The sequence below is a fragment of the Hyposmocoma kahamanoa genome, unplaced genomic scaffold, assembly GCF_003589595.1.
Source record: "Hyposmocoma kahamanoa isolate Upper Pololo Valley unplaced genomic scaffold, ASM358959v1 102, whole genome shotgun sequence".
Classification (NCBI taxonomy): Eukaryota; Metazoa; Arthropoda; class Insecta; order Lepidoptera; family Cosmopterigidae; genus Hyposmocoma; species Hyposmocoma kahamanoa.
In genome coordinates this window covers 13788094-13810869 of record NW_020653337.1, presented here as the reverse complement: position 1 = coordinate 13810869, position 22776 = coordinate 13788094, and the positions used below count along the sequence as shown (strand labels likewise).

Here is a 22776-nt window from a genome sequence, read left to right as displayed (position 1 = left end):
CCTGTTAAACAAGTTGTTTGCACAAGTGGCTCAATGAGTGATGACGCCTCCTAATCGGACCGGCGTCGTCATGCATCGGCATCTTAACTACACAATGACACTCTAATTCTTTGCAATACTAATTTTTGGACCTCGCTTTAACTTCAACTTTTGCGTTGTTAATAAGCCATGTGTTGTAAATTATCAAATAGGTTACGTCACAGTTGCAGATAACGATTTGAAAAGTTGTCAATGTGTAATGCGAACTAAATTATTAAACTGAATTAAGAAAATTCATATCCTCTTTATGCGAATCGTATTCCGAGTCATCTTTTCACTTGAGTTTCAACAATACGAGGGTCGTTTAGGAATAAATTGCCTCTGACATAAAAGGGTAAATTTCCATTTCAAGCGTAAAAGGTCTGTATCAAATGCGTCTTACCTCGACCATATTAAGTTGTTTTTCGGAACGCTATATACGAGTATGTTATTAAATAGCTTTTAATCTTATCTCTTGTTATCGATTCTTCATTTGTCAAACACGATTTGTGACCGTGCCATACGGAGTTTCACAATGTTACCTAAACATAAGAGGGCCTTTATATTCCGCTTCGATTTAAAAACCCATCTATAAAATATCAATTATCAGCACCGAGAACATATAATATTTAAACACAATTTAAAATTTGAGAAAATTGTAGAGGTTCGTTTTATACATTTTTAAGTGAACGTAAAAGAGATATTTCAATAATTTTTATGAAGTTTCCAATTACAGGGCCATGTCAAAGGATAAAACAATATTTCTTGCTAATTATGGGTTTTTACCCAAAACATCATGGACCTCTGAACTCTATATTACACGGGATGATCCTATCGTACTTAAACTGGTGATCGAATAAACTACTCGTATAGAGAGATGTAATTATTTTGCTAGAGATCTTTGTTATTTGTTTCAATTAGAAAAAGACTATTATTCTACCAAAAGGTCCACGGTAAATCTGATTCATAATTACCATACTAAAGTAATGATTTTGCTGTTGTAGCTGTTTGTGATCATTACTATATTGACGATCATGATTATCAATATAGTAATCATGGAGATAGCGTGCTGACAATGACACTGCTGACGGGCTCTACATCACTACTATTCCACAGACTTCAGCGGATACTACTGAACAGTTCCACAAGATGGATGTAGTATATGTAATGTGCAATATGAGAATGTAGGCGTGAGTGTACGCTGAATAGGAGACTCTTCGTTCCCGCCAGCGAAGACTGTTTCTCAATTTGGAGTGTGACGTTGAGACGTTGTTGGCTTGAAAAGTGGCGAGAGTTATGGAAAAAAGAAGATCGTTCTGAATTTTCCTGATTCGACGGTTTTTAGAGTGCTGAATGGATCAGTCCCTTATCAGGGACTAAACCATCGGCACACTGAATCCTAAATCAGGGCTTACTTGCAGAAGCCACCGCAAAAGAACATACATTCTCGATACTTGGCTACAGAGCATCTATCGCTTTGCGCTTGAATGTATTGTATATAGCCTGCACGAGGTGAATATAACAAGGGTTTGCCTGTGTAAAGACGTTACTGTCGTAAGTCGAATGCAAGGTTTATAAAATCTCACTATGTTTCTATCCTGTCGAGGAGGGGATGGAAGCGGCTCATGAGACGATTGAAAGTGGCCGTGGATGGTTTTCTCTTGTGCTTTATACAAGAGCGTCCCGTTGAATGTCACCGTATTTTTCCAAGGTCCCAGAGATTATGTCCTGTACGACAATGAAGAAGACGGTCCCGCTTTTTGGGGTTCACATCGATTCACCATTTAACTTACATTTAATTTGCACTGGCCGCGGATACCATCCAAGATCTACCTAGAGAACTTGAACTCACTATCATTGTCAAAGAAGACAATATATTTACTGACTAATATTTTGGTATGTCAAAGGTTTATGGGAGGAATGAGATATGGTTGCGTCTTCTATTATATCTTGTTTAGGAAAAGAGTAAATGTGTGGGTTCTAAACGATACGGTACACTTCAAATTTGAATTTAATTAAATCGATGACCTTTTCCCCGACAAATTCAATTAAACAAACTACCCTAGTTTCCCAGTAGGGTAACGTAACTTTTAGTCAAAGTTAAATTTAGACCTTCCATGGTAATTATAGAGATGGGTAATTGAGACGACCTTTGAATTTTATGAAATATAAATATGTTTATTATTATTGATACAAAGATCGAACAAACGCAAAGAACTCCTTCGATCCGACTGGACAAGCGTCTGTTGCAACAAGCACAGAAAAATTCGTAAGATCTGCTGACTCGATCTGTAACTCAGTTGGTAAGAGCGGTAGCCATGGTTAGGCAGCAGACGCTAGTTGGTGGCCGGTCTGATCGTAGGTACATTTCTTTATGTTTATCTGACCTCTGTATCACAAATAATAACAAACTACTACACAATTTTTACAAAAAATATATGAATATCTTGGTAGTAAAAATAACATGGTATTCAATAAAATAAATATTATAAATATAATATTATACACTCAATACAAAATAAGTGTTTAATGTATGAGGGGACTGAGCTGCACATGCGAATATTATAATAAAAAGACTTGGCATTTCACAGTTTGCCAGCGATACAATATCGGCTTCTTTCACACTCGACAGCTGCAATATCTTAAGTTTTATCATTTGTTCCAGTCAGTTCGCCATCTCCGCCAACTCCGGATCCGAAATCCCGCATTGTTCGTTACTTTCGCTAAAGGTATCCCTTGCGTGCCGTATACTCCCACACACATTAACTGTATAACCTACAGTATAATTTATGAACGTTTTACGATTCAATTTACATTTTAAAATAAGTAACGGCTTTTAAGTGATGTCAGAGTTATGAGAAAATCTTTAACACCTCGTAAAGACAATGCTGACATATAAAATTATTTGCACTTTAGATTCACGTCCTGTTGGCCTACACATAAATAGTGATTCCATGTTGTTTTACCGTCGCCCTTCTTACGTAAGTTAAGCAATACTAGATTTGGTAATTAATTATTCTTTTCATGAGTTAAAAATTCATCTGCGCACCGACTTCTGATTAGCACCGATACAAAGGAAGGGATCATTTCGACACGAAATTAATCAATTTCACTCTCACAAAAAATGCTTTTACCGAAGTGATGGGCACGGACCGGTCGCGACCACGGCCTGCTGTGACTGATAAAGGTGTCACGCTCCACGCCGCCGCCGATACCAACGATACTGTGTTTGTCACTACAACGAATTTACGGCCAATTAATCCGGATCTCGCAGCGGTCGTATGAATTTGTTCGCCCCAAATAATTGTGACAACAAACAATTCTTTATCTCGCTCGACTCAAGGTAGAGTACGATATTCAATAAACCAATTTTGATATTCATTCTTGATGAACTGGGAAATAATTATATGAAACCAGTAATACGCTCTAGAGTTAGTCAAAGTCAAAGTCAAAGATTATTTATTCCATAGGTAAAATAAATTTACACTTGAAAATGTCACATTTAAGCTACTGCTCGTTTACTACGCTGACCTCCCTGAGAAGAACGAGCAAGAAACTCTAGGGATTGCTCTTTTCAAATAAACTTAAATGCTATGGAATACACTTTTAATCAAATTTGTGTGGATTCTGGAGCCATGTCGTCTTTCCATACATCTTTATCTAACACGTAGTCTTCAATTTTGTAATTTGGTTTTTCGATCAAAATATTTTTAATGTAGTTTTTAAACTTAAGAAATGATAAACTTAATATCTGCTCCGGAATCTTATTGTAAAAACGTATACAGTTCCCCATAAAAGAGTTGTTTACCTTGGTTAAACGAAATCGTGGTACCATGAGTTTGGACTTAGCTCTAAGGTTAATATTATGGATATCTTCTTTCTTATTGAAATTATGTATATTTTTATTTTTTATATTTTCTATAAATTTTATATATTTTAGTTAAATGTACCTAATTGCATATTGCTCTTATAGCAGTTAAATCATTTACGCCTAAGAGCAGCTAATAGAAACTGCGATTATTTTAAACTACTCATTTCTTTACAATTTTCACTCCTGCCGAGCGATATTCGAGTAAAACACGATATAAGATCTAAGGCTCCAGGGACCGTAGCAAAGCATTCATTAGCAATGCAGATTCATTAGTCCGCGGGGAATACTTCGATCTTCAAAGTTTCTGTAATGTATAGCGACAAGCAATATAATGTTAATTGATCTTACATAAGAAAAAATTCAAAATACAAAGTTTTGAAACTAGTGCTATCTATCACTTGGCTGTGGCTATCACTTTTCAATTATAACCGTACTTTAAAAAAGTCTAGCAAGTGATGTGATATCGTTGAGGTCTTTTACATTGGTCTTACTGTGTTATAATAACGGAACTATATTATGCAGCGACATAAGCTACTTTATTAATCGCGGTTGATCAATCTTACTGTTTCATTTGTGCGCGTATAATAATACAATTTATATTTTTATATAAATAAATATTTATATAAAATTATATATATTAAATAAATATTTATTTACGTACCTAATAAATATTTTTTTACGTTTTTTTATGTTGAAATGTTAGAAGCTCAAGCATATTATCACATTTTTACATTTACGAAAATGTTATACATATATGGATGATCATGCCTGATGATGATGATACGGAAGGTCTTTACTCAGGACGGTAGCGTTTGGACAAATTCTTTTTAAATCTTAGGTATAAAAAGAAGACTGTGTTATTATTTGTCCTATAGGTACATAAAGAGTTGGCCAGTGTCCAGAAAGAAGGCCTGATTGTAACTTAAACGGTTTCCGATTCGAGTCGCATCCAAATTCAACGACCTCAGTGGCCTAACGGTTTACATTGTGGGCGCTGGATGCGAAGGTTCTGGGCTCAATTCCCGGTAGGACCAATTTGGAAAATAACGTTTTCTAAATTGGTTCAGGTTTCGGTGTTCTGGGAAGTACCTTAAACTTCCGTTGCTCTGGTACAGGGGATTGAGACCAGGCAATTGGTGTGGTTATCTAGCACATACAAAAAAATGGAACTTGGTGCGAGGTTTTAATCTCACTATGAAACCGATATATCTTTATCATATCGAGTTCTTAGGTTTTCGCGATTGTTACACATAGGAATGAAACTATTTTTCCGGATTTAAATCGCGTATATTTGTTTTTTCAAACAAACCGACGTTTCGGGCCCTTTACAGGTCCCATGGTCACGGTTGACTGAGGTGGTACAGTCTTCAACCAGTTATGTCTAATATTAATGCAAACCACCCTATTTTTTCACTATAGTTACAATAGTTATTAATTAAATACCTTATTTTTAATTTTACAAAGAAAACATTCCAATTTACGCTACATTAAGTTTTACAAATTATTTTATTGAATGAATTTTTTTTATTACTTTTTATAGAGGTGTTACAGACAAGATCGGAAGAGTCCTCAGGCGCGCATCTATCAAGACCTATTTCAAGCCCCTGAGGAAGATTTCTCAGTTCCTGAGACCCTTGAAATGTAACATCCCCTTACAGGATGCAGGAGTTTACAAGCTTGACTGTGAGTGCGGTCTCTCATATATTGGACAAACAAAGCGAAGTATTTGTACCCGCGTCAAAGAACATATAGCTGATGTCAAACACCGTCGCGTAAACAAGTCTGCAGTCTGCGAGCATGTCATGGATAAACCTACACATTCAATGAAGTTTGACAAACCCCAGGTCCTTGCAAAAGAAGTCCGTTATCTGCCCAGGATGCTGCGAGAGGCCATTGAAATTAAAAAACATCCTAATTTCAACAGGGAAGATGGTTTCTCCGTACCACCAGTTTGGGATCCAGTATTTCCTCTAATGAAAAATCCCAAACAGACATAAGACTGCAGTACTAATTAATATGTTTTAATTTATTCTAATTTCTATTAATAATTAATAATAAATTAAACTTAATAAAAAAATTCATTCAATAAAATAATTTGTAAAACTTAATGTAGCGTAAATTGGAATGTTTTCTTTGTAAAATTAAAAATAAGGTATTTAATTAATAACTATTGTAACTATAGTGAAAAAATAGGGTGGTTTGCATTAATATTAGACATAACTGGTTGAAGACTGTACCACCTCAGTCAACCGTGACCATGGGACCTGTAAAGGGCCCGAAACGTCGGTTTGTTTGAAAAAACAAATATACGCGATTTGAATCCGGAAAAATAGTTTCATTCCTATATCTTTATCATACTTAAAAAAAAAAGGTAATTTAGCACCCTAAGATTCTGACACCTGCGGTGTTTCACGGTTGTTTCTTTATTACATGGCGCCATATTGAATAGCTTTTGATACATACTTTCTCTGGTTATTAACATATATCGATATAAGATTTGCTCTAGGCTGACGCAGCACCTGTCTCTGTCTTGTGAAACGGAAGAGAAACCACCAAGGACCTCGGGCCATCCTGCCACGATATCTTCGTAACATTATCCAAGGCACTAAATAAAATTAATAATTATAAGCTATTGTACAATACTTGGTTTTATTAAAATAAGAATTGCTTATATTAGCCGTAAGTGCAGTCTTAAAATTTTATTAAAATTTGGTGTCGAAGCTGTCATTCGTCATCTCCAAGTATCAACATTTAAATAATGTTTAGTAATTCTAAAGATAAATACTACCAGTTGAGCTCCTTTTACTAGCAATAGTGCTCGGAAAGAGTTCGTCCAAGGAAGTACTACCATCTTACCTATTTCTGCCGCTAAGCAGCAATGTGAGCATTACTGCGTTCCGGTTTTGAAAGGCAAGGGTGCTGGTAAAATTACATGCACATGGGGCTTGTGTCTATATCACTGCCGTCCACAAACTAAAACGCAATTAAGTGACTAATGGTCAAATAACCGTTTTAAATAGCAAAAAATAGAGAACAAAATTCTCTACAAAAAACAAAAATGAAAAGTCAAAATTAGTTAAAGTTTTTATGATATCTAATAATAATTACAACAATAAGTATTTGTATTGAATGTCAAAAAGTTGTAGAATAACTGTGAAATCTGTCTGCCTCTAAATACGCTACATTCGTCAATGCCTGTGATAGGAAGCTTCGTTTACATTTTAATATATTTTAGATCTGAATTAAAAGAAGAAGGACCTGTTTTAAAAATTAAAAATACACTTTGTGTAGGTTAGAAAACATCTACGCCGTTTATTTGACGACAAACGAAACAAACATGATTTTTCGTTACGCAACCTACTAGTTTGCAATCGTTTGACCTTTAAACTTTTGTACATTTTAAATCATAAAATAAATATTCTGTTCATTAGAAGTTGTTATATGGCCAATTTAGCTCAGAATGTGTTTGGTTATTGTTTGTTTAAAGTATCCAATTTGGGCTAGTTGAAGGGAACAATAGAAGCGTGACTGACTAAACTGATTGGCATCAGCAAGGTGGCCGAATATTGTCATGTTTGCTCTTGCTCTGCCACGCCAGCCATAGTCAGACCATTTTGTGTTTTATAAAACAATCTTTTGAGGACTATCTAAACAAATTGGCTAAGTTCGCAAACCTCGTAACTTTCAGTGGCACAAAAAACAGAATTAATACTAGACATAATTATACCTTCATTTTATAACTAGAACAAATTATATTTAGCAGCAATAGAGCTCCTTCTGAAAGAGTTCGTCCAGGGAAGTACTGCCACCTTACATATTTCTGCCACCAAGCAGTAATGTCAGCATTACTGTGTTCCGGTTTTGAAGAGTAAGGGTGCTGGTGAAATTACAGGCACACGGGACTTGTCAACTTATGTCTCATGTGACGGGCGCAGTGGTAGTGCCCCTCAGATCTTTGCAATTCACAGGTCTGAATCCCACAGTAGCTGTTATGAACAGGCGTATTGCTTGCCATCAAATGCACGACTTGTTCGCCCCGTCACTTGATTTTATAAAAAAATTATATATATGTTTTAAACTTTAATTGCCCGATATTGCGCTTGAAAAGTGAATAAGGAATTTCGTCCAGAAATGGTGTGACGAGGTTTTAAATTTTAGCCAACGTATTGCTATAAAAATTATCGTTCATATAGCGGCCAAGAGAACAATCCACAAAATAGGTTTTTAACAGATTTCATAAAAGGAGGAGGTTATCAATTCGACTGTGTCTTTTCTGTGTATTACGCGATTGCTCCGATATTTGTGAACCGATTTCGATGATTCGTTTTTTTTATATAAAGGAGGTACCTCCGTAGTGATCCCATACATATTTAAAGAAAATATTTTACCTCTAAGGGTGGAAAAATGGGAGATGAATTGTTTAATGAATTTCACCCACTTTCCGTTAAGCGATTTACAATAAAACTTGGTACATAAATGTAATTCCAATGTAAATAAAACACAGTGAAAGCCGATTAGCGTACCTTTGAGGTTTTTAAAAAAAAATGTTTTTTAATATCTTGCACACCAACAACTTGGACAACTTGCCTACCAAACACGACGGTAATGAAAAATCTTAAAATATTTATACAAGGCATGTCCAGAGACAAACTATCATCACCTAATATTATACGTGTCTCTAGTCGGATTACTGGTATTAGAGAGCTACCTTATATAACCTAAATGTCGATTAGTTTAGCCATATTTGACGCACAAATAAACCAAACCAGCTGTTGTATTCACTTATTTTTAAAAATGCATAAAGTAAACCGGGATAAGTTAGAACGTACCTATAACAAATGGAATAATTATATACACCTCCGTATTTATATGGACACTAACTTCGAACTATATGGTATGCATACATAAGGAATATTATGCAAATAAACTTTTAAATCATACTATAATTTATTATTATGTATATCGCGCATCTAGTCGGGCATGCTCTTGTTTGTAGTGTATATGCCAGCGCCATCTAGAGGCATTTTTAAATAATTGTGAGTAGAAGTGGCTGTGACGTGTAAGTCACTCGCATGCGTGCGCACAGTGGCGCGTGCTAGCTCAATATAGCGGATCAAGCAACTTTTAAAGCATCATTACCGGTAGATGGCACTACACTTTATACTCATTAACACACATTATAAATTTAATTTAGCAGATAACAAGTGCCTGGCATACGTCTGTGGTATCTTAGGTCTTTGATAATTATTATAACTATTACATAGTACTTAAATACTTACCTTGTCCTCACACGCCTTATGACAAACATATTTGCACACTGAAACAAATAAGTTAATGTTAAACAGTTGTCAATGTAAAACAATATACTCTACTGTGCTATTGCCATGTATTGTACAAATACCTTTTGTAAACAGTATAGAAATAAGAAACAAAATAAGTACTAAATAAGTATGTTGTCCTCGAGTTGCTTGACCTGTAGTTATAAAACGAAATCGTACTAAATTCATGGGAATAGCATTATTATGTTTTTGTTTAGTAAACATGTCCTTGTGTCTTTAGGCATTTTTGTTATGCGAATCTCGTTAATCTAAGAATGCGCCAGCGGGTTCAATACCCCGCTCGTGAGTTTGCGACGCGAACATTTTCCCATGCTGTTTTGTTTGATGTCAAAACATCGTCAAGCAATCGATTTTTTGAAGGACGTGACATTTAATTTAAACAACTTGTTCTGGCAACTTTGTTGTCAATGACCTTTTAATATTCTCAAGAAATCAATTTATTTCTCAGTGAATTTGCTAGAGCGGGTAGCAATCATAAACATAACAAAAATATTAGATTTTATTGCGATTTTAACTTATTGCTCAAAACACATTTGAACAATACGACGATGCTAAATTGTATTATTCTGTTCCCACTTGATTTTATCTGACGCTTTTGCAGCTGTTACATATAATTCGTAATCCAACTTAAGTTTTCTCATTCCAAATTGTAAGGTAGTCATCTATTAAACAGTACTTATGTAAAATGAAATTAATTTATCAATATAAAAAAATATATATATTGCAATCAAATGTTTTTCGTGATTTTATTTTCTAATGCACAAACTACAAATAATCAAAGGTAAACGCTACAGATATCGTTGAGTTAAATAAATATAATAAACACAGAATGGTTATAAAACACATTGTACATATGAGGCGCTTATATGTTACTTCTTCTTCCCTTGTTTATGGTGAGATAAATGGTGTAACTGTTTCTGTGGTCGCAATAAAGTAAATGTCTGCTATAGATGAAGGTTACCCATATATTTCATAAGTTTAATACTTTTATTTTACGAATATTATCGTGAACATATTTTACCTAAGTTTTCTACCGTTTCCCAGCAAGAGGCATATGAACTGTATACACCGAAACAAAATTCCTGTTTATTTAACTTCTATATTGTACACATAAAAAGGGATTCTAACACGCAAACTCCACTACCGTTTAATTATGGACAACTTCCTATATGAGTTTTTAAAATTATTTAATTAAAGGGGAACTTTCGGCGACTGATAAATAAATCCATTTTGTCAACTTTCAAAAATATTACCTCTACAGCAAGATCCTTGGTTGTGTACGGGCTGGTGACACCAGTGGCAAGGCCTCGGCTTCCGAAAGGTCTTGCTGCGGAACGCGTGCGCCTGCGCCACTCCCTCTTTCTACGACAAACAAATCAACACTACATTATTACCATTACACTTTATGGCCACCTTTATTGCTATTTATTGGAGTGTCAAGTTTAATAGCACATAATTGGTAGTATTAACCCTATTGGACACTTAAATTTTAAGTGGGTGCCGATTCTTGTGCGCTACATTTTCTTAACTCCGAAATAACATCTACAGAAAGTATCCCTAACTACCTATTGTATTTTAAATAGTCATCTATCATGAAACTCTGAAAACACCAAAAGTTGTTAGCAATCGACATGCGACACTGTATGTTTTTTCTACTTTACTCTATTGCCAAAATTTTCTTTGCCATACGTATATTTAAGAGTAGAAATATATTGTCCATGGAGACTTTCTATGCGTAGGGTCACAAAAAAAACTATTTCAACGAGATGTAAATCCGTACACTTCTTATTTTTGAAACAGACGAATAATATAATGTAATCTGTCAAAGTTGTAGAGACATATAAGGGTGCAACGTTAAATAATGTTATACATTATCCCATAAACACCTTTCCATGTCACAATTATAGGTCTATTCGTACTTTACATTGCAGCCGGTGACCACCGGCCAGTCTATATAGTGCCCCGAGTTCTTTGGCATTTTAAGTACAACAATGCGATGGGAGGTTACCCCATTCAAGAAGGAGCACGAGCTTACCGCTCGTTTTATCTTTTTTTCACATATATTGTTTGTAAACGGGTATAGTATTAGTGTGGTGCAAATACGTAGTGTTCTAAATCTAGACTTTACATTATTTAAATTAATAAATAAATATTTTAAACGTGTGTGGGAACGATCAATGAGAAGTGACATGACTTAAAAATAAAGCATAATTGTAAATTTAAGGGTGATGATATGTATGGGATGGGTGTCGGAGCTGAACCATATAGTTTCTAATTTAAGCTGACACTGTTACAATTGCTATTGATGACAAATATTGGAAACTCGAATTGAAACTACAAAAATAAGATAGGGTGTACATCCAGACTGGAGAAAACAAGAATCGAAAGGAGAATTCGCCACGCTCTACAAAGAATTAATAGACTATGATAGCAATACAATTTTTCAGTATAGTATATCTTCAACATTCGTAGTCTACATTCGTATTACGACCTGTCACGGACTTGGCCCAATCTACCATGAATTAGTCCTTATTTACTACGGTGTAGAAAGTACGCATATTCTTAACCTCTATTTCACGATGCTATTTTTTTCTAGAAGTTATGGTTAATTCACAAAATAATAATATGTCATTGAAAAAATAGCAATTATTTCACATTTAAGCATAATAGGAAATGATACAATTTTTTCCGTACGTAAATCGCTTATATATTTGTTTTTTTAAGCAAATCTACAACGTTTCGTACTGAGTCAGCAGTAACTGTGGAATCTGTAAAGAACCCGAAGTGTTGGTTTGTTTAAAAAAAATACGCGATTTAAATCCGATAAAAAGTAGTTTCATTTCCTATGTGTAACAATCGTGAAAACCTAAGGGCTCGATAACTAGTTCACTATTCTCTTTAAATAATCTGACCACCTCTGTGGTCTAACCCCGCTTCTTATCTTCACAACAAAAGGTAATAAACATATTTAGTTTAGAGGCGACAATAAAAAAGTCGAGAATGTCGACTTTGTGAGCCTATTGAATCCGGATAAACGTCTAAGGACGTCCCCTGAGGATGCTGGCTCTGGTACATAAATAGATATTAAAAAATAGTGAAGCATTTTATAAGTAGGTAGATATATTAACACGTACTCACGGGCTTACCTACTTCTGCCTAGGTTTCTATAGAAGTTAATGTTACAGACTACAAACTGTCTAATTTAACCTATATCAGTATGTATGCTAACTTATGAATATTTAACATCACTCTTCATTATACGAAAGAGATATGCTGTGTAAATGAGGACTTCTATGTCACGAATTGCAAGCCGACAGCCGTTGACAGGACAATACTAAATAAATTAATATCTATTTACTCAAAATGTTCAGCACTAACTTGATCGAGCTTGACTACAATTTGCATTCAATAATACCGCACGCAGGCCATGATCTTTATCTCCCTAAGCCCTGACATGTTTTACACTCGTTAGCAAATTGTAACTGACAGCTATAAATCAGATCTCGTTGCGTCGATTCAGGTTCGCGGCAGACGCAGAAAGGAAATGGGCTATTTCCACTGGACTTACTCTAATTGGCAAGCTCGTACCGATCTCTGATATGAAATAGCTAAGTATGCAATTTGCGACGTAGAGTATAGGGTTTGCAGGTTTCGCTTATGACGTCACAGATTTGTTTGCAAGCGCCGGCGCCATAGCTTGCGCGTAGTGGCGCCATTTGCGACGCACATGATGGATACCCGTGGTGCTCTAAAATCGCCCGAAATAAATCACTTCACTGTCGTACTTATCTACCACTGTTGAACCACCAGAGGCTCAAGTGCTTTTAGCGCAATTATCCAGAACACTGCTTGGACCATAAATAAAACTGTTAAAGAAGAGTAGTGATAATAATGGTATTCTATTTTCTTTTACAGTGGTTTAGCAAAATATCCACCGCTTTGATCAAATACATGTCGTTTACAATCCCAGCAATCCCACAAAGGAAATATTAAAGTACAAAATTTCAAACATCTTTCAAACGAGTTTCTTTAACTGGATTTGGAAAAAAATGTTTAGAATGTTCTACGCTAACATAACAACAAATCACATCGCGCCCGTTGTACGCACACACGTGGCGCAGTTTTATGCACCTGCGTGCGCCCGCGCAGTCGATCACCGCGCCCACTCGTGCCAGGCGAATCAACAAAAACTCTACAAAACGTTACACAGTAGCTCTAACGTAGAGATTGACATAAAGCCATCACATACGCTCCATTAACTAACTGAATCAAATTACATTGAACAGCTGGTTTAAGCAGATTGAATTCAAACAATGAGGATTCCAACTGTCCGACAAAATAGACGACTTTATTCTCTTAATGATACAGAGGCAGAGCAATAATGTCGCTTTTCAAATTTTCGTGTATACGTTATAAATAAACGACACGGGGCAATCAATCACAATGGGGTGCCATGTCGCAATCGTAGGTTGGTGAACCGAAATACGTAACACAATAGAATGTCGTGAAGTGGAGCAGACTTATCTATTGTGATTCTTGGAAATGTATCCACAGTGGAGTCATTAGCAAAATCCTGGCGGTAAATTGTAGGAGGCCGGGATAGCTCACGTCCCTGTATCGTGGCACAACTGTCGTGGCTTCGCTGCGCAGGGGGTGGTGAAGTGCGGGTACGGTAAGTGACACATTTATAACCATAAACGAAGTTACTTTTAATAACAATAAACCCTACACTAAAAATACTACTCTGCTATTAAAAAAAGGATATATCTGCAACTGAGACTTAGTTCCCGTCTATTTCTTTCACCTTGTAACAACAGACTTTTTTAAGAACAATGTCTCAGTTAAGGAGTGAGTTATTTCTTCCGAAGGCCCTTCACGGGCCTTACACGCCTTTTAACTTAAACAAACTAAAAAAAGTGTCGATCGTCTGAAGTCAGTATTTTCGGTGTGGTCACCACTCAACACACCCTCTTCAGAAGGTCGCAAAGAAGATTTAGAGTAAACTTTTTTAATATTATGTAATAAAAATGAAAAATCTGCTTCATTTTACGATCACACATTAGAATCTTAAAAATACTGTTTCATTGTTAACTATTTCGAAACAAGTGGTCAAAAAGATTATTAAAATATTATATAAACTTCTGTCCACTTATTAGGGTTTGACAAAAAGGCCTGTGACAGACGGCCGGACAAAATGTGGACAGATGATTTTTAAGTTTTCCGTTTTCGTGTTAAGTATGCACGGAATTTAAAAAAATAAGAAAGCAATATATCGTTCAATTTTGTTCAGATATAAAGAAGTGTTTATAGAGTCACAAGAAAAGTAATATAAACTGTCTTAGATTACAAAAACATTAAAGCAAATCCATTTCCATCTTGTGGCTTAGCATTAAACCTGTGTTAGTACTGCTATTTAACTTTAATCCTGTGAAAGTTAAATTAATATTCGTCGTCGGGGAGGGCGGATTGATCAAGGAACATGTGACTGTCAAGGAACAAAGAACAAGCTCTGTAGGATCGACGATAAATCAACGGATGCGGCTCCTTTGATATTAACCTTCATTGTTTTGCTCTGTAATCATTGTGTACCGATTATTTATATTACAACTATATTCTTTGAACTTTGATATAACTGTCGATATAAATAAACTGAATAACATTTTCATATTTTGAATAGTTCCTTTCTAACTTTTCTATTAGAAAAGGCCAGGGAAAGGATGATCAAAATCCCTTAAAAATACATTTTGAGTTAATATACGTTTACCGCCTTCCATTCGGTAAACGATGAGCGTATTTTGCCTAAATAAAAAAAAAGGCTAATAAGGTTCAAAGTCGTGAAAAATTAACTTTTAAGTCTTAAAAATGATTGCGACTAAATGGTAGAAAAGTTTAAAATGAATTATAAATGTTTTGTAATTAAAATGGTTTACATAGCGTTACATACATTGTTGGTGTATTTTTCACTAATATTTAAAAGTTCTCCAAAATAAAAATTCTTTTTTCCTAAAATTCTCAAGTAACTTTGAGTCATTCTTTCCCTGGACTCTTCATTTCGTTTTTCTACAATAATCCTCATAGTTTACACCTACGCAATTCATCAGATAAAATTTCAAAACATGACAAAAAGTACCATGTCGATGGCCTAATTTCCGTGTTATCTATATGCTTACCTGAAGCTTAGCACCTTTCGTAAATTGTGTTGCACGTGGCAACATTTAGACAAGCATGCTTTATGAATATCCCACAGTTATTCATAACAGCAAGCGCGGAAACGATGCTTGTCATCTTTTGTTTCCTTTCACAATCAAAACTTTCGGTCTAAGCCATCTGCCGGTGTTTTCTTAAGCGTGTAGATACGTGACATCCGTTTAATATCGAGGCGTCAGGCGAATACACGTAAAATTGTTTCACGCCTGACATGACGCAACGACAACATCGCAATGTTGCCATATTGCCACTGACATTACAATAGATTCCCCGTACCCATATACCTTACTACCAGTTCGTGAACAACATATTTTATACTGCTGATTAGAAATCCTATGAAACTCTCTCAAAGCCATCTCGTGTGCCACAAAATTAAAACTTGAAATTGTAGCAATTACTCACTTAGATTGTTCCCAATTTATTTTACCTGTTAAACCAGACGCTTGTAGTAACTTTATCTAAAATTTATAGTTGAGATAAATAATACATCTAAAGAGATAAAAAACGTTTGACTGTGGTAAACACTTGGCACATGGCTTTCACATTGTTATTTTCCTGGTGCAAGACGAGCCCGTGTCGGTAGCGTTTCGTTATTGTAATAGTAAATATATATATATGACTCTCATTGCACTTACGTGATGATAACACCTCAGAGAAAGAACAGATTAGAATCACCGATGTGTTGTGAACAACGACCTTTCTCTCTATCCCTCTCAGTCAGCCCAATTACTTACAAGTTTCAATTAGGGCAGTTGGCTACCCCATGTGCCACTGCACTGAGTTCTAAAACCTCCTAAACCATTTTAATCGAAAGCTTTAATCGAACCAGAAGAAACACTCACAAGCAAACACTCGCTACAAATAAAATTTTGGTGACAAACTACAATAAAATTGATTATTCCTTGTACTAAAAATTGTATATTACAAAAGCCTGTGAAAAGTTATATTTTAAATATTTAAAAAACATTAACAACTTTTCACAGGCTTTTTTAAACTAGCCTGGCATGTATACATGTCATTTTTATAATTACTGAATTTTGCCTTCCATATCGTTCTAGGAGTTGTAAAAGACGTACATAAGTATGTGTGATTTAGTACCTAATTAAGTATCGTGAAGTTAGCGACAACTCGGAATTGCATATGTAGAGATAATGGTATTTGTGTGTTTAAAGGATAATTTGTGTTGTATTTGTGATTTTTTATTTGTGGTTTTAATGCGAACGGCACACCACTATATGCAAGTCGAGCTCTCGCTGATAATATCTTTAAGAAAATAGTCACGTTTAATTAATATTAAGAAAGACGTGCAATTACTTACCTTTTTAGAGAAATAAGGTAATAACTATGACGAATAACAATATGTACTGTACTGTAAGTACTGATATGGATCGCTAGTAATAAATGACTAATTTCACACTTGCCGGCAGAAGCAGAGTGGCGCAGTGGAAGCGTGCTGGGCCCATAACCCAGAGGTCCGTGGATCGAAACCACGCTCTGCTAGTCTATTATTTTTTGCTTCCGTTTTTAATGTCACAAATTTATTTTGACTTTGCTGTAATGTAAAACTAACAAAGGTGACGTTTCCGGCAGATTCAGATCTACGTTTATTTTCCTACCGGATATTTGTTTATAAAAACATACCGATTGCGGCAATGAACGATATGGTTTCGTGACTAAAGAAAATGCTATTTAAGATTTATGATTGCATGTAACTGCGTTTTAAACTAATATAGCTCTGTCCCCTTGCAGTTGAATGATGGTGATGGGCAGCCACTCCCTAGCTTGTGATATGGGGTTCCTCCCTCCTAGGGGCTACTAAGTAATGGACACGCAAAGGCGATGCCAACATAACTTCTGATTAGATAAACTTTTCAGTAACATGTTCACAAGGTTGTTTATAAGAAAAAATATATTATGTTAAAATTTCATACTGTATCGATCTGTCTACTCAAGTTTTGTTAATCGATTAAACTATCTTTTTTACGTAAACATACATAGATATAAAAATCAATAAGATATGAACCGAAACGTTTATAAATTATTATATTTCACTCGTTTTATAAAGTTTGTTCATTGGACTTTACGTCCTTTCTTCTATGTAGTAACATTAGTTTCTTGATAGAGAAACTTCAAAAGTCATTCTCCTATAGAACACAAACACGTAGTCGACTAACATCGACAAGCGTAGTATTGTCACTAGGTTTAACCTACTACCAACATATGTCTGTACTTAGAACCGCATTGTTTTATTTCTAGTATTTTACTTGACCACAGCGTAATGTAAATGTTTATTGTGTCCATCACTTATGTTGTCTGTGGTGATCGATACGCGTGTGGCGAACGATGTGAATAGACACCATTTTTTGATATTGGCTGTTTCGGACTAGAGAAAAATTATTATTAAAAAACACTTATTATATACTAGGTACTATAATATAATATACCGTGATAATAGTGAAGGTCAAAGGTAGAAACAGAGATTAGTATGTATAATTATATTTATTATATTATTTATTACTATTATATTTCCCAATGTGTTGAAATAACATTTAATATTTAAAAAAAGTATGTAATATTACTAATAATAGTAAAAATAAACACAAGCATTTACTTCACTAGGTCATACATCTCAAAAAACTTAGATTAAGAAATATTTGCGTGTTGTTGTGTATATTTATTTTCAACTTATATTTTTTTATATTTTTATTTGTGCCATTTCTCGACTTTCAATTAGTAAAGTAGTAAAGGTTCTAATAGCGAAAATAAATCATATTACTTATTTGTAGATATTTCAAGTATTAAGACAGATTTTATTATTTTGTTAATTTTCATTATATATGTATTACTTAAGATACATATTATGTTTACTGTTTTGTGTAATTTGATCTATTAAACAATATTTGGGTTTTCTGTGGTTTTCGAATTTGAATTTACTAATTAGTGACTTTTTTAAATAATAAAAATATTACAAAAAATCTGTGTTTGATTTAAATTTCGGATTAGGTACATACAGTGAACATAATAAAACGATTCTTAAATATAAAAAATAATATGCATGCTTTTTACGCTTTAACTGTAGTATTATTTCTTGTCAAACATTCTTCCAGACAGTAGAGTAAATAAAAAAAACAATCGATTTTGCCATGGTTTTTTATAGTGGTAGGAAATATCGGTTTCAAAGCTGTTTCACGCGCAGTCAAATTGGATAGGGAAGACCGTGTTTTTAATGATTTTGTTAAATTCTGCCTACATTGTATCATTAAGTATCCCGTGTAATTACATATGGTAGGTATGTGAAATACGATGACCTAAAAGTCCTCGATACACTTTTGAACTAATTATCAAAGTCTGATTTCGTTTAACAGAATAATACAGTCATTAAATTGTCAATGATGCAATTATTGAACCTATTCGTTCGAACTGGGTGGCCCCAAATTTTGTTAGTGCCTGGCACACTACTCCCCCTGGACAAAACACAAATGATCAAATTACACGTTTACTATTATTACTATATTATAATATGAAATTTAACTGCATATCATGTTTATTGCTTCATAAATTTGTTACGGTAATGATTACGGTGGAGATATGTAGTCATTTGTAAATCGGTAGATAACTAGTTTTGACAGGCGGTAATAAGGCTACAGAGGCTCGTTGGTAGATAAATATTCAAAAGTACGCTAAATTAGCTTTTGAATATTGCTCAATATCAAAATGAAGGGCCGGGAAAATTGAAATTAATATTGAATTACTTGAACGTAAAATTCTTGGAATGAATTAAGTAAAACGATTCTAACATCTGTTTTAGCTATTGAGTATTTAAATATTTTTTATTGCACACTAAGATTACAATTTCTAAAAAGATTAGTAATTTACGGAATTTACGTAACGGTTCGTTCCGTGACTTAGTTGGCATAGCGTCTGGCACGGTTTGCTAGAAGACGTTGGTTCGAATCTTGTCGGATCGAAGAAATTTTTTTCTAAGGGTTTGATCTTTGTATTAATAAATTATAACAAACTAATGGAGTAAATTCCCAAAAAATAATTGAATGTCATTGTGGTGAAACATCCTGATATTCAATGAACTGAATAAAAATTTTGTTTCCTACTTTTAATTTTTTATGGTACCAAATGGCGGATCGAACAAGTCGTGCGCCTAGTGGTAAGCGACACGCCTGTCAGTACAGCTCAGAGCTTTAAATCGCAAAGATGTGAGGCACTGAATTGCGCCCGTGACCCTGAGACATAAGTTGACAACTCCCATGTGCTTGTAATTTCATCAGTACCCTTAACCTTCAAAACCGAAACGCAGTAATGCTTACATTACTGCTTGGTTGCAGAAATAGGTAACGTTCACTTCATTTGACGAACTCTTTCGCAAAGATCTATACTGCTACTAAATACGCTAATATTCATTATTACTACTATATATATACTCTATTAAATATAATTTATAAAATTTTGATTTAAGATAAAAAAAGAATGCTTTCCCGTATTTTTAAGTCATGAGTTGGAAAACGCATGTTCATGATTGACTGGCACTCATGTCGGAACGACTTTACATCCATGTTAGGGAACAGTGAAAGCAAGGATCACATTCGTGTAACACTGCCGCCATAATTATACACAAGCTATGTACATTCTTACGCTGAGATATTAAGCCAGAATTATCTTTAATTTGTTACCCTACATTTTCCTAACATTTGCTTTTAAGTGGAGTTTAATTGAAGATGTTTATATAGCTTATATAGCTCGTAGGTACGTGATTGTATGCACAGCGAATACTAAACCCTAGATACGGCGTACGTTCAGTCACTTTCAACTTAGTTGATATTTACTTTGGGCCGTGAACAAAATTATATAAAATATATAGCGTCTCTTAGCGTATTCTATCGCCTGTACCACGGTGAGTGCTCTGAAGAGTTATTCAACCTTATCCCTTCCTCTCCTTTCCATCAGCGGACCACCCGTGCCGGAGTTCGTTGCCACAGTTGGACGGTCAGTTCAATACCGTCCCGCACTAAAAAGTTTGGCAATTCGTTTTTATGCCGAACCATCAAATTGTGGAACCAACTCCCGGCGCATGTATTCCCTCCCCTCTATAACATCGGATCCTTCAATGCATTCATTTGGCCAGACCGGCAAAATGATAGTGACGGAGTGGAGATATTTGTGTTTTCCATCCGTTACTCTCATCTCTGGACTGTATTCGCACTTTCCATCAGGCGCGGTGCAGTCATTTTGCCGAGTCACAATAAAAAAAAAATATTTATTGTAGCTTGAGGGTGAATTTTTGGAGTGGTAAAGATTTCAGGAGACATTATGGAATTCTTTTAATGACGATGGATATCTAAATATATCACTAGTCACCAAACATAATAAAAACAATTGACGGTGCATATACGTATAGCTATTACTAATACGCCTCCTTACCAACATTTTGGTCCATTAAGACACGAATTTGAAAACAGTAATAGCTCATCGCCCGGCATTGATCTCAACCGGTTGATAATTCCTTAATTGACGTTTTCTCAGTACCCTGCCGATTCCCGGAGACCACCCACTCCGTGGATAATGTAGTTGAAATCGTGTAACTCATATTCGTGCCGGTAACTTCGTATGGCTTCGAACTACGTGCGCAAGAGGGCGCATAAAGTGAAATATGTGGCACCATATGACCCGCGACCCGTCCTATACCCCCTGCTTGTGATCCCGCCTTCCTTCCACGCTCACTATTCAATGAATACAGCAATTACATATAAACATCGCCGACCCGATAACATTCTCATGCATATGAATAAAAATTCAAGCACGATTTCTGTGTTCAAATATTTCATGGCGCTATCCCGCCTTTGAGATCTAAACTACTTCTATTGAGAGGGCCGTGCTTATGCTAATCGGCATGTATAGTGTTAATTGTGTGATAAAGCGAAACTACGGAAATCCAAGGCTCAATTTACACTGCTGCGGAATGAAATAGAAGAGATGTTTTTACCATAATATAATGAACTTCATATGAATCAAGAACTAGAGCTCCTTGCGAAAGCGTTCGTCTAGGGAAGTACTGCCACGTCACCTATTTCTGCCGCTAAACAGTAATGTGAGTTTTACTGCGTTCCAGTTGTAAAGGGTAAGTAAGGGTGTTGGTGAAATTACGTCTCAGGACGACGGGCGCAGTGCAATGTCCCTCTCAGACCTTCGCGATTTAAAAGCTTTGAGCGGCACTGCAACTGTTATGGACAGGCATGTGTCGTGCGCGCAAACATGTGTCTTGTGTTAGATACAAGCAACCGGCAACTAGAAGCGAATAATCTACTTTCATAAAAACACGCGGTTGAGGAAAATAGAATATTCGCTTCTAGTTGCAGGTTGCTTGTATCTAACACAAGACCCACGTTTGCGCGGCGCCTTACCACCAGACGCACGACTTGTTTTGCTTCGTCCCATCACTTTGTATATAAATAAAACAAGATACGAGAATTTTTCTGGAGAATCTTGCGGAGTCTCGGGAATTCTCGCAGCTACCATATCCTATCTAGTTTATAAATACGTTACACAATTGACACAAAGTTCATTATGCTATGTACAATATCGTCAAAGAATCCTACTTTAGGAGTTTAACATCAATTCAAATTGAGTTTAGGCTCAAGTCAAAGTGTTACTTGAGACGACGACGGTATTTCAGAACGATTGTTGTTACTGTCATTTTTTTCGGTTATGTTCCTCAAATGTGAAGTCAATGCACATAAATGTTATCGGAGAAAAAAAAATTGAATTATCAATTAAATAGTTCCGAATGATCCCTGTTAAATTTATCTAATCAAAACTCTATTTATCTCCATTAGAGTGTATGTACTTATCACTGCAACCATCAATTGAATTAAATCTTGACTATACGGGTTAAGTAGAAAAAGGCCTAACGAACAACGTCAGGCTTTATTTATTGAATAACATATTTAACATTTGATCAATATTGTTTGAGGACAGCACTAGTGCCTACAAATTAGCGTTGATTAGCGTTATATAAAAAAATAACACGTTCGTAAAATGTTCGAGTCTGTTTGCGCTGGAAATGAGTACAGAAATGTGTGCGAGACTGAGGCTGCGGTGCTGTGGCTTTGTTTATTCAGTGTTGAAACCACCGTGACGTCATGTGTACACTCGTGTAGGTATGTATACTGCGCCCAGATGCTTTGCGCAACACTCATAAAGTTAGCCGACTTAAATTTCAGACTTTACAGTTTCGCCATGATGTTTCACTAATAAAGCACGCTTTTCATAACGCAATGAAATTCTAAATATGCATGAATATAATAAACAGTCACCTTAAATGTTCAACAA

At 35.3% G+C, this 22776-nt stretch overlaps 1 protein-coding gene and 1 non-coding gene across 5 annotated transcripts in view; one reads left to right on the top strand and one right to left on the bottom strand.

Moving 5' to 3' along the window:
- Positions 1-22776, bottom strand: part of LOC113237168 (tensin) — a 136230-nt gene that overhangs the window by 93811 nt on the left and 19643 nt on the right. For all 4 annotated transcript variants that reach the window (XM_026473493.1, XM_026473484.1, XM_026473512.1 and 1 more), the window contains exons 2-3: positions 10482-10590; positions 9169-9206 (exon numbers count right to left, since the gene is read on the bottom strand). In XM_026473493.1, the coding sequence (XP_026329278.1) occupies positions 9169-9206; positions 10482-10590 (147 nt within the window). The remainder of the gene's footprint in view (positions 1-9168; positions 9207-10481; positions 10591-22776) is intronic.
- Positions 16864-16935, top strand: Trnam-cau. Its single transcript has one exon. It is a non-coding gene; the product is annotated as a tRNA-Met (tRNA).